Source organism: Silurus aristotelis (genome assembly GCF_946808225.1).
Source record: "Silurus aristotelis genome assembly, chromosome: 22".
Taxonomy (NCBI): domain Eukaryota; kingdom Metazoa; phylum Chordata; class Actinopteri; order Siluriformes; family Siluridae; genus Silurus; species Silurus aristotelis.
In genome coordinates this window covers 13,481,328-13,494,776 of record NC_139595.1, presented here as the reverse complement: position 1 = coordinate 13,494,776, position 13,449 = coordinate 13,481,328, and the positions used below count along the sequence as shown (strand labels likewise).

The 13,449-nt window shown below is 36.5% G+C and overlaps 2 protein-coding genes across 2 annotated transcripts in view; one reads left to right on the top strand and one right to left on the bottom strand.

Annotated features, from left to right (window-relative positions):
- The window catches only part of axl (AXL receptor tyrosine kinase), a 35,585-nt gene extending 32,037 nt beyond the window's left edge, over positions 1-3,548 (bottom strand). Inside the window, exon 1 of the mRNA XM_083525623.1 lies at positions 2,753-3,548. Within this exon, the coding sequence (XP_083381749.1) occupies positions 2,753-2,822 (70 nt within the window). The 5' untranslated portion in view covers positions 2,823-3,548. The remainder of the gene's footprint in view (positions 1-2,752) is intronic.
- A 5,263-nt stretch (positions 3,549-8,811) lies between these two features.
- On the top strand, positions 8,812-13,112 carry LOC310717125 (uncharacterized protein; the record flags this gene model as incomplete). Its single annotated transcript, XM_083524808.1, has 5 exons — positions 8,812-8,854; positions 9,865-10,123; positions 10,554-10,587; positions 12,045-12,216; positions 12,483-13,112. 5 exons carry the CDS (start codon positions 8,812-8,814, stop codon positions 12,833-12,835), a joined length of 861 nt encoding a protein of 286 aa, XP_083380934.1. The 3' UTR covers positions 12,836-13,112.
- Positions 13,113-13,449: the final 337 nt, after the last annotated feature.

The following is a 13,449-nucleotide window of genomic DNA, read 5'->3' as shown; positions in this document are numbered from 1 at the left end:
TTACATATCCTCAAGTGACCACAGAGAACCTGAGAGAACCTGTACAAGGATGATTATTGGATTGGTGATCATTGAGAAGGTTTTTGCCTTCAAAATTTTTTCCTTCAAATTTGCCCAATTACTTTCATCCACTCAAACCAAAAGAAACAGTAAAACTATATTAATGAAATGTGATTTGTTGGCATTAGTTTCCTGGTGGGACTAAATGCTCCTTCTTATATGGCATGAATGTATATGAGATATTAGAGTATGATCAAATAAAATCTTCACCTGGTTAGTGAGTTCATTTTAGAATCTGTAACTAACAATAAATTTGTTAGGAGTGTCAAGAATCTCTGCATATAAACACAACCATACGAGGGTAACATATCTACAAAAATATCCCTTAACCATTCTAGTATGGGTTTATATGATGCTGAACAGACTGAGGCCTGGCAAGCTGCACACTATCAAACGTTTGGAAGACCACTATCACAGCAAACATGAATCACTGGATTCCTCCTTGTCTTCTGTCTCCTCATAGGACTGTTTCACATTCCTCTGCTGGCATGGACCTGATAACACCCAGTTACTGAATCGGAAAGATACCATGTGCATGTCTAATTCAGCATGCCAGTTCATTTGCATTCCAATTGAACTAATCTCGAGCTCAATCCAAAGACATTTGACCTGTCTTGATGAATTGGTAAATTTAAACACTCCCCTCAAGCTAGTCACACAGTTTAATCTTTGACATTAGAGTGAAGAACTCTGGCCCTCTTTCCCATAGATCATTTGTCCCCCAGGGTCGCTGTGTTCATGACGTTAATGGCGACATTCATGTAAACATTTGTTATTGATGACTCTTGTCAAAAGTATTTAAGAAGCAGACCTGAAACATAATAGAGACAGATACATATAGGGAAGACCTTTAAAAATAACATCTAATTGCTGTAAAATTAAAAACAAGCAGAGTAAACAAAGAGGGCAAACTAATTAACTATGGATTGTTTGGTGCCACCTTAAGTGTTTTTCTTGCTTTTGGAAAATGTGATACACTCAGAATATTTTCCGCATACGTGAGCTCACACACCCAAACAATTAGCTAGTGTAGCTGTGATTGACAGTCGAGAGACAATCGACATCCCTCCCAGCAATAATGCATGAGAAACCTCCCTTAGCTTCCAGTCAAGGCTTGTTTCTGCCCAGTATTTAACTGGGACCTTGCTCATGTGAAGAACTAAAAGTTCAGAGACATCTACCACCAACCCACCTAACAACTCTGTGAAAAGAGATATCATCACTAAGCACATAAAGAGGTCAGAGCCAAACTAACTATGCCCAAACTTGACTAAAGTGAAAATCTACAGTAGGTAACAAGACACATGACTCCCAAGATGAAATGTATGAGGCCCACAAAACTTTGCTGCTATAGCTGGGTTCTCTCTGCTTTAGTGTGACCATTACTGTCTAAAAGCCTGGTCTCCTCTGGTACTTCTCCTTTTATGTCTTTCTGATTTCTGAGAAACACTTACCCTTAAACTAAACAAACCATCTTTGGTATTTTACACTATTTAGCCATAAGGATTAGAAACTTTAAACCAGTCTGCTAAATGAGTAAATCATATAAAAAAAAAAATCTTGAGTTTCACTTCAATAAAGAGTAGGCTTTCAACATCTTGTAACAAACCACATATGTGTCATAACAAAATATGCTATACATGTCTGAGATTTCTTACGGTTCAAACAACAATTAAGTGCAGAAACATATCAGATCATTTCTATATCATAGTCTGGTATGCTGCTTGATCTTCACACATACACTCGATAACCATGCCTCATCACTCTTTCCCACTCTTTCTCTCCTCATTTGTTTTTTCCTGTCATCTCCACTCCCTTCTGTTGATAAAAGTGAAATGTGGAGCGCCAAGGACAACAGAGTGTAGAATTCCCTCTCCTCATTTCTACCTTTCTCCTCACTTTGTGACTGGCCTTTCTATTATTTCTATTAAAGCCTTCCACATTCTTCGTTTCTTTCTAGCTCAATGTATCTTTTATTAGGTTGCATCAACAGGGGGTCCTGACAAACAGCTTGATCACTGTGCTCCACTCCCACACTCATCCACTCTATTCCCAAACATCGGAGTATCAACATCATACTGACATGAACCTGATACTCTGTGTAATTTGTGCATCAGACTGGATTTGAAATACTTCAAACTCTGATATCTTGCCATAACTTCAGAGGGATTGGCTTGTAGCCCGTTGCGGTCTACTCCAGCGTTATCCATTAGGCACTCGAGTACCCCAGGGTGCTGACTGGTTTTGGTTGAATGCTTGTGTTTCGGATGTTGTCATTGGGGTGGTATCCTCAAGTGCATATTCTTCGTACCTGTAGTGTGAATCTTTTACCTGTAGTGTACGTTTAAAACCTCTTAAAACCTTGTGCAGGTAAAACCTGTTGGACTTCCATGGGCACTTATCTGTAACATAAACTTCCCAGGAATAAAAGATAAATCAACCAATCAAATTCAAGCTTTTCACATCCTTTACTTCTCGAATGACAGATTCATCTATCTTTTTAAACAACTTTCTATAGTTTTATATTTACCTTGTTTCAACTAATACACATCCTTCATTTGATGAAATTGTAAGGTTTTTGTTATTTTTTAGAAATCATTTTTATCATTTCGATTCCAAACCAGGTGCGTTCAAACAAGAAATTCGATTTGTTTGTTTGTTTGTTTGTCCGGTAATGATATTTCTTGCTTACCTGATCCAGGTTGGCTGTGTAGAACTGACACAAAAAGTAAAAAAATCTGATTTATTTTAAAGAAATCCATTGTTTCCTCCGACTCGATTCGTTTGTTTGTCCAGTTCAGGGTCTCTGTATGAGAGTCAGCGCATCTTCACGCGCATGTCCAGTGAAAACATAAACACATGTACCTGAGACCCGCTGTGTTTTACTTGGATTGAATCCGCTTTCTTATTTAGATCAGTTTTTCCTCTTGTAAGTTTTCGTTTCTGGTTTCGAAAAGGGGAAAAAATGCTTCCCAAAAACCTCCGAAATGCGGTGCAGCAGCAGCGTCAGCAATTCAGTCTGCGATCAAATCCGTAAACAAAAACAAAACAAAAAAAAATACTTCAACAAACAAGAAAGTGGGACAACTTTTGCATGTGTCCATGAAAAATCAGGACTTCAAATCACAGCGAAGAGTTTAAGATTTGCAAGTTTGCAATATCCAATCAGAATTCTTGCAAAGTTTATTTTAGTTTACTTTCGGAGGAAAAAAAAAAGTAAACATTTCTTTCTCTTTTTTTCCTCCAGACTCCCGGCTCCAGCTACACTCCCATCAGAGCACCAAATCCTTTCACTGCGCACAAAACTCCAAACTTCTCAACACAACTTTTTTCCATTCTGTTTCTCCCCCTACTCCTCCTTCCGTCCTCCTCCTCCTCTCTTTCTCTTCTTCTCATCCCTCCCCTCCGAGTCACCGAGTCTTTTCCCACAGTGGACGCAGAAAGCCGAGGGGCCTCCTTCATCCTTCATCCTTCATTTACCGGGACACAATGCGCACTCATGCTATTTAATTACTGATTTGTTCCCATCGAGTCTGCATTAAATCACAGCTCTGCTATTTTTAAAACACGAAATGATTCATGGAAAACATGACGAACACAATCTGATTTCTGACTCTCCTCCTGGATAGCAGAAAAACAGAAAGAAAAACATATGGAAACACATATCTATATTTGATCCCTTATTCATAAGATTCCTACTGAACTATACATATCTACATCCTGAAACTTCTCACAGGTGAACATCCCTCTAAATATAACCATTTTTTGACACTTGTAAAATATATTGTATATATTGAGGAAAAGGTAGGGGGGGGGGTAATTGAGAAGGATGATCCGCTGTGGCGACCCCTAATTTAATTCAATTCAATTCATTTTTATTTGTATTGTGCTTTTAACTCAAAGCAGCTTCATACAGATAATGTGGTGATAAAAAAATGTTCTTTATAAGTGTAAGTTTGTCCCTGATGAGCGAGCGACTGTGGCAAGGAAAAAGAAGAAGAAGAAGAAGAAGAAGAAGAAGAAGAAGAAGTGTCAAATATATTGTAATTTACATTTAGCTGTAAAAAAATTGTATGAGTCGCAACCAGGGTGTAAGCAGACACGAAAAGTAGGCAAGAGCATTCAAAACCAACCTCAAACCCAATATCAAAATACACAAAAAACCACCAGACCCCTGAATAAAATAATATTTCTGAGTTTATATTTGCTGATAATATAATAGGTAGTGAAATATTAAGAACTGAATTGAGAAAGAATGCCTAATTGAACACTTTCATTAGTGAGCTTGGATTTAAAGACCCATTTAAAAACACATCGATATTTGATTCCTTGTCCAAAAGTTAGACATTACAGCTGAAACATCGGGTTAAAATGTATATGAGCATATACATACCTATATCCCATGGAGATCCGGGATCTTCCAATACATGAATCAGTTCCTCTTATAATAACCAGTTTTAATTGAACTTTAATGTCAAAAATAATATAATTAATCATTTATATCCATCATATATCTTGTGTATACCCAGGATCCTCTAACACAAACTAATTCCTCTAATAATAATTATTTAGAGACACTTTAATGTCAAAATCTTGTAGATCACAGTTAGTTATAACAAAATGTATGAGTTGCAACCAGGGTGGCCAAGTATGCACAAAAAGTGGCCAAGAGCATTCAAAACCAATCTCAAACCCAATACCAAAATTCTAAATAAAATTCAACACCAGATCACTACTAAGAAAAACACAGGTAAACACACATGTCTTTATTTGAAACATAACCACTTCAACCACCATCCAGTTAAAATGTATATAAGCATATATGGACACGTCCTCCATATTTTATACATATACAGAATCTACAAACACGTGAAACAATTCCTCTGATAATAACCAGTTTTGTGTGACATTTTATTGGCAAGTTGGGAGAAAGGAACATAGAAGAAAGTCATGCAGTCATGAGGAGAATATGCAAAATTCAGGATCACATCACCTAAAGAAGTAAGGCAGCAACAATGCTTTGTGTGACACTGTGGCACTCTTAAAACACATTACTCCACCTTAAAACTACTTTTATATCCTAAAATATTATAAATTATTATTGATTAAACTGATCAGCCATTACATAAATATCTCTGAATATAACCGTGATTATTAAAATTCATTACAGTTTCACCTGGATATACTAGACAGCAAGTAAACATTCATTTCTTGTAGTAGACGTGTTAGAAGCTGAAGATGTAGTGTAAGGATCTGAGGGACTTTTATTAAAGGTAAAAGACTGGGTCAGTGCATTTACAAAAAGGCAGGTTTGTGGGCTGTTCCCAGAATGCAGTGGTTAGTTCCTACCAAAAATCACCCAAGAAAAGACAACTTTTGATCATGATCATGGATGTCCAAGATTGAGATCCCCATAAGAACAAAAGGCTAGCCTGTCTGGTCCAATCCCACAGAAGAGTTACTGTAATACAAATTGCTAAATAAAAAGGTGTCAGAACAAAACAAAAGTGATTGCAATCTTAAACATTTCTAAGTAACCACCAGAAAAACATCCACACAGACAAACCCACATTTGTGTCAGTGAAGCCAAACCTTCCAAAAGCCTCTAGGTTTTATATGCGAATATATAATATCTAAACAATTTTCTTGATTTCTTTTTAAAATTCCACTAAAGTCAGTCAGCCAGACAATCATACACAGAAGTACAAATGAAGAGACAGTAGTACATTTAAACACAGAAACATAATATCCATGCTTGTGATGCTGGTATTTACACGTGGACCTCGCCATGCATTGTTTTGATGTTTTCTCATTGCTATGTCTAAGTACAGCTGATTCAGACGTTGTTTAGACCAGAGCAAAGGAGCAAGAGATCAGGTGATGTAAATGAGGGTTGCCTGCTATGGCAGATGTTTGGAGGATGACTTCATGGGCCCTTCGTGCATTTCATTTTATTTTGCTGAAGATTTGCTTATTTCCTGGAAATTGTTCGCTGTTGGTATAGGTTGCCTGGTTGTACAGCATACCAGCGATTTAAGTGGAGGTTGTAGGGGGACAGCAGTGTGTTCCCAGGGTCTTTAATGGAGACAGATCCCATTTGAGAAAGAACCCATTGTGTGCCGTTGTTTTCAATAGGGCTCAAGGAATCGAGCTCAGACACCACCATAGATACATGCAGAGACAGAGAGATGAGGGGGGAGCACAACTGAGAGGGTCCCCAGAAAGAGAAAAGAAATACAATTAGGAGAATGTGAGACATTTTTTTTTGAAGGCAGAACGCTGACGTGGGAGTTGATCGTGAAAAAATAAAAGAGCTAAAACAGGTTAAACAGGCCTCGATCGCACCACTGGCAATGACACAGACATGTTATTCTAAATTCACTGGAAAGGTGTTAAGAAGAGGCCTGAAATGAGTGCTTGCGAATTCACCTATAATATTGATGAACTTTGAATCATATACATATTACAATATTACAGAAAAACACAATTTTACTGGTCTTTTTTCCAAATGTATGTTCAATTTGCATTGTGCTTTTCCATTTAATAGAGTAAAATAATAATTTACAATAATTTTTCCTTGTAAAAATAGTGAAAGTTGGATTATTTTAGTTTGCAGTTGCAGCTTTAAGTCTAATAGTGTATTATTTTACTAGATGAAGTGCTGATGCCTGCACACTGTCACTTAGTAATTTAGCTTCCATATTCATGACTCTGTGTGTGTGTGTGTGTGTGTGTGTGTGTGTGTGTGTGTGTGTGTGTGTGTGTGTGTGTGTATGTGTGTGTGTGTGTGTGTGTGTGTGTGTGTGTGAGAGAGTTTAATACACTAATAGTGAAACACACAAAGGCAGGCAGCAGAAAGAGTCATGGGTAATCTGACACCCTTGTTGGTTCAAACAACTGCCCACTTGTGGTAGAAAACAAAAACTACAGCTGAAAATGGGCTCCGGTTAGGTTCAGTAATGGTTCAGTAATGGCTGACTATTACAGATAATAAGGCCACAATCATTGTTAACCCATTTTGCCCCTCATGTGGGCTCCTGTCTGGCACAACACAAAAAGTACAGCCATTGAGACCAGACACTCACAGGTTCATTCCCCAGGTGGTCAAATAGTCCCCTCTTCCCCCTCTAAACCATTATCACCTTCTTCAGATCATTTACATTTTCATACAGTGCTCTTGTCATGTGCTTGCCACCCAGTGTGCTGTGCGTTTCTTTTTTTATGCATTATATGTTGTACTTGTATAAAAGATATACAGCATATACACCCTGTTCATATTTTTTTTAAATGGAAAAACACTTTTTTAGCTAAATAATTAATAATGTTGAACAAAAAATCCTTGCAAAAAGAAATGCAATGGTTTTACACAACAGTGTTTGTCAGTGCATTACATTTACATAAAGGTCTTTAGGTTAATGATAGATGTAGGATTTAGGAAGTGGGGAAGTTCTGTATTCATTAAGACAAGATAATGTACACTCGTATTTTTTTATGTCATGTTGTGTTTTGAGGATGATGTTGGTGAGCACTGTTTTAAATTGTTTAAACTGACAAGATCTCAACAAATGGCTTCCTTTTCTAATATGGCCAATGAATATCAGTTGTTGCATCAGGGTATTGCATGTACACAATAAAGGACTGTCAATATAATCATGGAAGAACACTTGATAAATAGGTCTGCAGTAGATTTTGTTGTATACGTTCTGGAAGCTTCTATTGATAGATGAGCAGTACATGCAAACCCTGACAATCATACCTATGGATGGATGGATGGATGGATGGATGGATGGACAGAAGGACAGATTGACCGATGGATAGATGTTTGGAGTGGTGTATGTGTATGTAGATCAGTAGATACATGTTTGAAAAGGTGGATTTGTATATGAATGAATAGATGTGAAAAAGTAAATCCTTAAGGCACAGAAATCCTTAAGATATTAGTTTCTACAACAAATCCTCTGTTTTCCCATTGATTTTAATAAACACCTGTTGCTCCCATAAAAGATCTTTCCAGAAGAACTCACCAGCTCTTTGTGGACATCCAGATTAGGAGTTATGTAACAGCACTAGGAGGCAGACTGATTAAGCAGTAATCCTTTACACCAAGCCAGTCTCTGTCTGACATTTGACAATGAAACAATTAATATTATGGAGTAATGGATAACGTACGCCCTTTTAGGTTCTGATAAGCAGAACCTAGTCAAATTCATGAAAGTAGCAGAAAATCAATCCCAAGCACTGTAATCTTAAACTGACAGAGGACACATTTTAACATTTTAACTTCATGCTGTGTATAATCATTAGATTACAGGTACATTTTTTTTTATATAAGCAAAGTTTGTGGACATTGGGCACTGTCAGCATGTTCCTGGATGGGCTGATTAGAGATGGAGAAAAGAGATGGAAAATTAATTTACATTTGGTTGAGTTTACTTACTGCAAGTGTGATGAAATCACTCTGGGTAATGATTATAATCATCATTTTTATAGACTATATAAATAATGCTTTTCTCTGCTCTCAGAAGCGAGGTCAGCAATCCCATCATGCTTCATGGATTGCTTACTGATTTCTGGATTGCCCTAAATGTGTGGGGATTATTTCTCTCTCTCTCTCTCTCTCTCTCTCTCTCTCTCTCTCTCTCTCTCTCTCTCTCTCTCTCTCTCTCTCTCTCTCTCTCTCTCGCATACAATTTGATAGAAAATCCAGACATTTTGGCTGTTTGTATTGCAAATCATTGACTGGGTGTAGATATGACCACAGCTGGAGTGCAACGAGGCTTCCTGAAGAAATATGGTAAGCTGACACTTTATCCTTTGACACTAAGATGTATTAAACATTTCAAATAATTCTTTTGTACTCTAACAGCAATAGTAGACAAATGTACACAAAATTCTCAAGACGAATTCTGATATTTAAATCTACAATATATCCATATATTTAATTAAAAACACACCTATATATAATTTAAATAGTTTGAAACCATTTTTCAGTCATTTCAGTCAAATCTAATCATTTTCCAGCTAATAATAAACTATTAAATGTCTTTAACACATTTCCACTATTCTTGTTTCACACTTTTAACCTTTTAGGTTGTGATCCGTTTCTTAACGGATCTTTTTTGTTGTGTTTTCAAGTCGTAATAAATCATAGGTCACGTAGGCTCCTCGACTATATCTAATCCTGGCTGGGACCTCAATAATCCCTAAAAAAACAGAGCAGACTCTCACCTATCAACATTTTGCTGTTAATCTATATCTTTGAAAGTGTTTTAGCTAGAAGTTTGGCTAGCTCCTATCTAAGAGCAACCTGACTGACATGGTTGGTTATCTCACCCAGCAGTTGTTTCACTGCTTATCCCAAAGGGGGGTAGAAATATTTTAAAAAGAATATCCCAGTTTATACCACAAAAATGTTGTATTCTCAATTTGGATCATCAGAAAGTGTTATATAAGTAGGCGTGTACTAATATGTTAACATTTGTATAGTAACAATTTCCAGCCACATGTATTGTATAACTTTGATTGAATAAAGTGTATAATCATCAATATGATCAGATCATAAATTTTTTCAATAGGGGGGAGTGTTTTTTTAGGGATTTCTAGTTTCTTTATAATATTTGTTTTAATTTCAAGAGAATGGAGATTTCATAACAATAAAAATGATTTTAGTGTGTTGACAGTATTACATGGTGAAAGAGTTATTTTTGCCTTGATTATTTTCCTATAAGAGCAAGCTCTATTGAATTTTATTATCTCTCATACCCATATGTACATACTGTATTTATAAACATATATTTATTCCAGGTGGCTTCATGTTCAAGCAGTGGAAAGAGAAGTATGTGGTGTTGACTGCAGAAGGCAGGCTGATGCTGTGCAAAGATGCAGATTCTCCACCAGAGCAGGTGGTGGTGCTACAGAGCAACTGTCAGTCCATTGTAGAAGGCAAAGAGATCTTGGACCTGCCCCGTTTGCCTCCAGGAGGGCGTAGGGACTGCTGTTTTGCTCTCATCCTGCCCCAAAACAAATTTATATTGCTGCTCTCTGATAACCCTGAAGACTGCAGGTCAGTCTGAGCATGTAAAATGATTTTTTTAAATTGTTTCTTTGTAAAAACTTTAACACTGTGTATGGAAATAAAGTTGCACAAAACCTTAAAACTAAATGAGGCAAAAAAAAATAATAATAAATGTATGTAATATTCACTGTAAAATCTGATCTTAAATGCTAAATATTGTATTCAGCAGAAACAAAAATATAAAAATAGACTATTTATTGTGTGTTTATAAAATTATACAATTATATATGAAATTTTTTTTAATGAGTAATAAATATAATTAATTCTGACTTGGATAAGATTATTAATGTTTATTTCCACAAGTAAAATGCATAAGAAATTGTCTAAGAAATTTACATTCAACCAAACTATAGAAAATGTGTTGCAATCTGATCAGCTGCCTCGTTTGATTGATTATTTATTGATTTTTTTCCCACAGCCAATGGCTGAAGTTAATGAAGAAGGTTAAAGAGGTGAGTCTTTAATTCTATAATCATTTAAAAACCTCTATTCTCCTCCAGTTTGTAAACATCTTCATTATTATGTGAATCAAATCCATTTTTTAAGATCAATATCAGACCAGGACTTTCAATCTGGATATAATTATAAAAAATTTACTTTTTATACAAAATCTTTCATGCTCACAAATATATATGGAAATAAATATCTATAAATTTGGGTAAAGTCTATATAATGTGCATTTATATCAATTATAAACATCAATACTCTCACATTTTCTTGCACAGTTTGCTGCAGAGAAGCAACAAATCACAAATCCTCTGACCTGATGTTTTTTATTTATAGTATTATATTTATCTAAAGCATTGTAGCACAATAATCTGATTCAGGACTACAATCACAATGAACAGTTTCAAACTCGAGTCTCCATCAGTGAACAGTTAATAACCTTAACAATGATGGAACTATGATGAATGGATGTTCGGTGACACCCAGATGAGGATATGTCTCCTTTTTGAGTTTGGTTTCTCTCACTGGTTCTTCCTTATACCATCTCAGAGAGTTTTTTCCATGGCATTGCCACCACTGGCTTGCTCATTAGGGAAAAGCTTATGGATACAATTTGAGACTAATTTATACATTGAAAATTTATATTTGATTTCTGTAAAGTTGCTTTAGGACATTGGTTCATTGTTAAAAGCACTATAACAATAACATTGTATTTAGATATGTGTGAATGAGTAATATAATTTTAAATTTAATACAAACTTGTGACTTGTAACAGTAGATATAATCAACAAAATACAAAATGTAATTGTACTTTTAATTAATAAAAACTGATTTGAATGATTGTCAGTGGTCATTTTATTAGGTAAATTGTCCTTGTGCATACATTTTCTGCTCAATTTAGGAGATGCCATACAGGTGTACTTTGTAATTATTGTTACTTGCAGCCCGTCTTTTGTTAAGTTTATTAGAACTACAGTTAAGTCAGCTTTCACATGCAAATGTAGGTTTTCACACACCTCAATGTAACTGTTGGTTTAGAAACATCAACTTATCTTTACACCTACTGTACACCGTGTCAGTGTAAATGTAATATCTGGTATGGAAGGCTTACAATTGAGGGACTCTAACTTTACAGTAGAAAACTCATCTTTTTAAGTTCAGTAAAAATTTATTTCGGCTTCTCCCATTAGGGGTCGCCACAGCGGATAATCCGTATTCATGATCGCATGTTTGATTTGGCACGTTTTTACGCTGGATACCCTTCCTCACGCAACCCTCCCCATTTATGCGGGCTTGGGATTGGCACTAAGAGTGCACTGGCTTGTGCAACCCTAAAGGCTGGGGTTGGTTCCCTGACCGGGGATCGAACCCGGGCCGCAGCGGTGAGAGCGCCGCATCTTAATCAATAGACCACCAGTATTTTGTGTAATTGAAGCATAATCAGTGCCTGTTTCTGTTTTAGAGTGCATCATCATCATTGCTAAAGCGGCAACAAAGCATCTCCCACTGTATCACAGACAGAGGTTCTCTGCCAGACACCCCCACCGAGAAAGAGCTTCAGTCCCCCACATTCAGCGACAAACCCATCAATTCTCCACGTACCCAATCAAGAGAGAGCTCCTTCAGAAGCAGAGGTGGGTTTCAATAATGTATCATTAAATGAAAAACAAATAAAATATTAGTAAAATAATAATTATTGTGTATTTAGTGTCATTTTTTTATTTTGAATGTTAATTATATTTTCACATATTACATGGTGTTAAGAAAGAGAAATGCTCTTATGAATATACATTTTTTGTTACAATTCTTTTGTAGGGTTCCAGTTATAAAAATAACTGTGTATTGTCTTTCATCAGCTCTATATTTTACACCATTTAGAATTGCATCTTGTATATTTAAGGTAGTATATGTGAACGCCAAGACCAAAGCCCCCAGTCTCTGCGCTATCACTCCAACAACTGCCTGCGCCATGGTAACAGCAGTGATGTGCGTGCTGTCAGGGCAGTCTGTTTACTGATGGGCGGGGCTGCTGCCTCATCAGCATTGGGTTACCTAAGTTCCTGTTCTGGCTCCTCAAATGTTCCTGCTCAAGCACCTGAGATCACCCATTCAATTGGTTTCCCAGAGGTTGGAGGAGAGGCATCCTACCACCACGTCTGCACCGAGACCGTCGACTCGCCTCATTATAACAGCTTTGACTTTGAGGGCGACTCAGACTTCGATGCTTTTGACTGTGGAGGATTTACTTTCTGATGTCCTACAGTAGTTCTGGAAAAAAAGTTTGTATTTTTTTCTGTTTATGGTTCTATATGTTCTTAGCTTTTTCACTAGAAAGCAGCAAATGGTTTGTGCTATATAGCTTTACATTTTTGTTAAAATGTATTGTTCTTGAAACACTGAGCTTACTAAAGCCAAAGTGAGACGTTAATTTCAGTATTCAGTCCTCAGGACTTAAGAACTATTCAGAAGATACACATGCAGGGATGAGTTACACATATAGGGTTGAGTTACAATTGCTCAATTACACTGCATTTTTCAGTTGGATTCAGTGAGTGGGATTATTAAGCCCAGGACCACTGCATGGCTTTTTGAAGAATTCATATTTTTGGGAAATGCATTAAAAAACTACAACACTTGAGGTCAGTGTTGTTTACTTAAATATGACACTAATGAAGGGATTTGGAGGACAATAAAAGAGAGAGCATCATATGATGAGATGGTAGCTTAGTAGTTATAGAAATAGACTTTGTAACTGAACGTTGTGAGTTCAAATCCCAACCACACCCAGCTGAAAACTCCTGGGCCACTGAGCAAGACCCTTAACCCTATATCTGTATGCCTGAGATAAATGAAAGTCGATATGGATA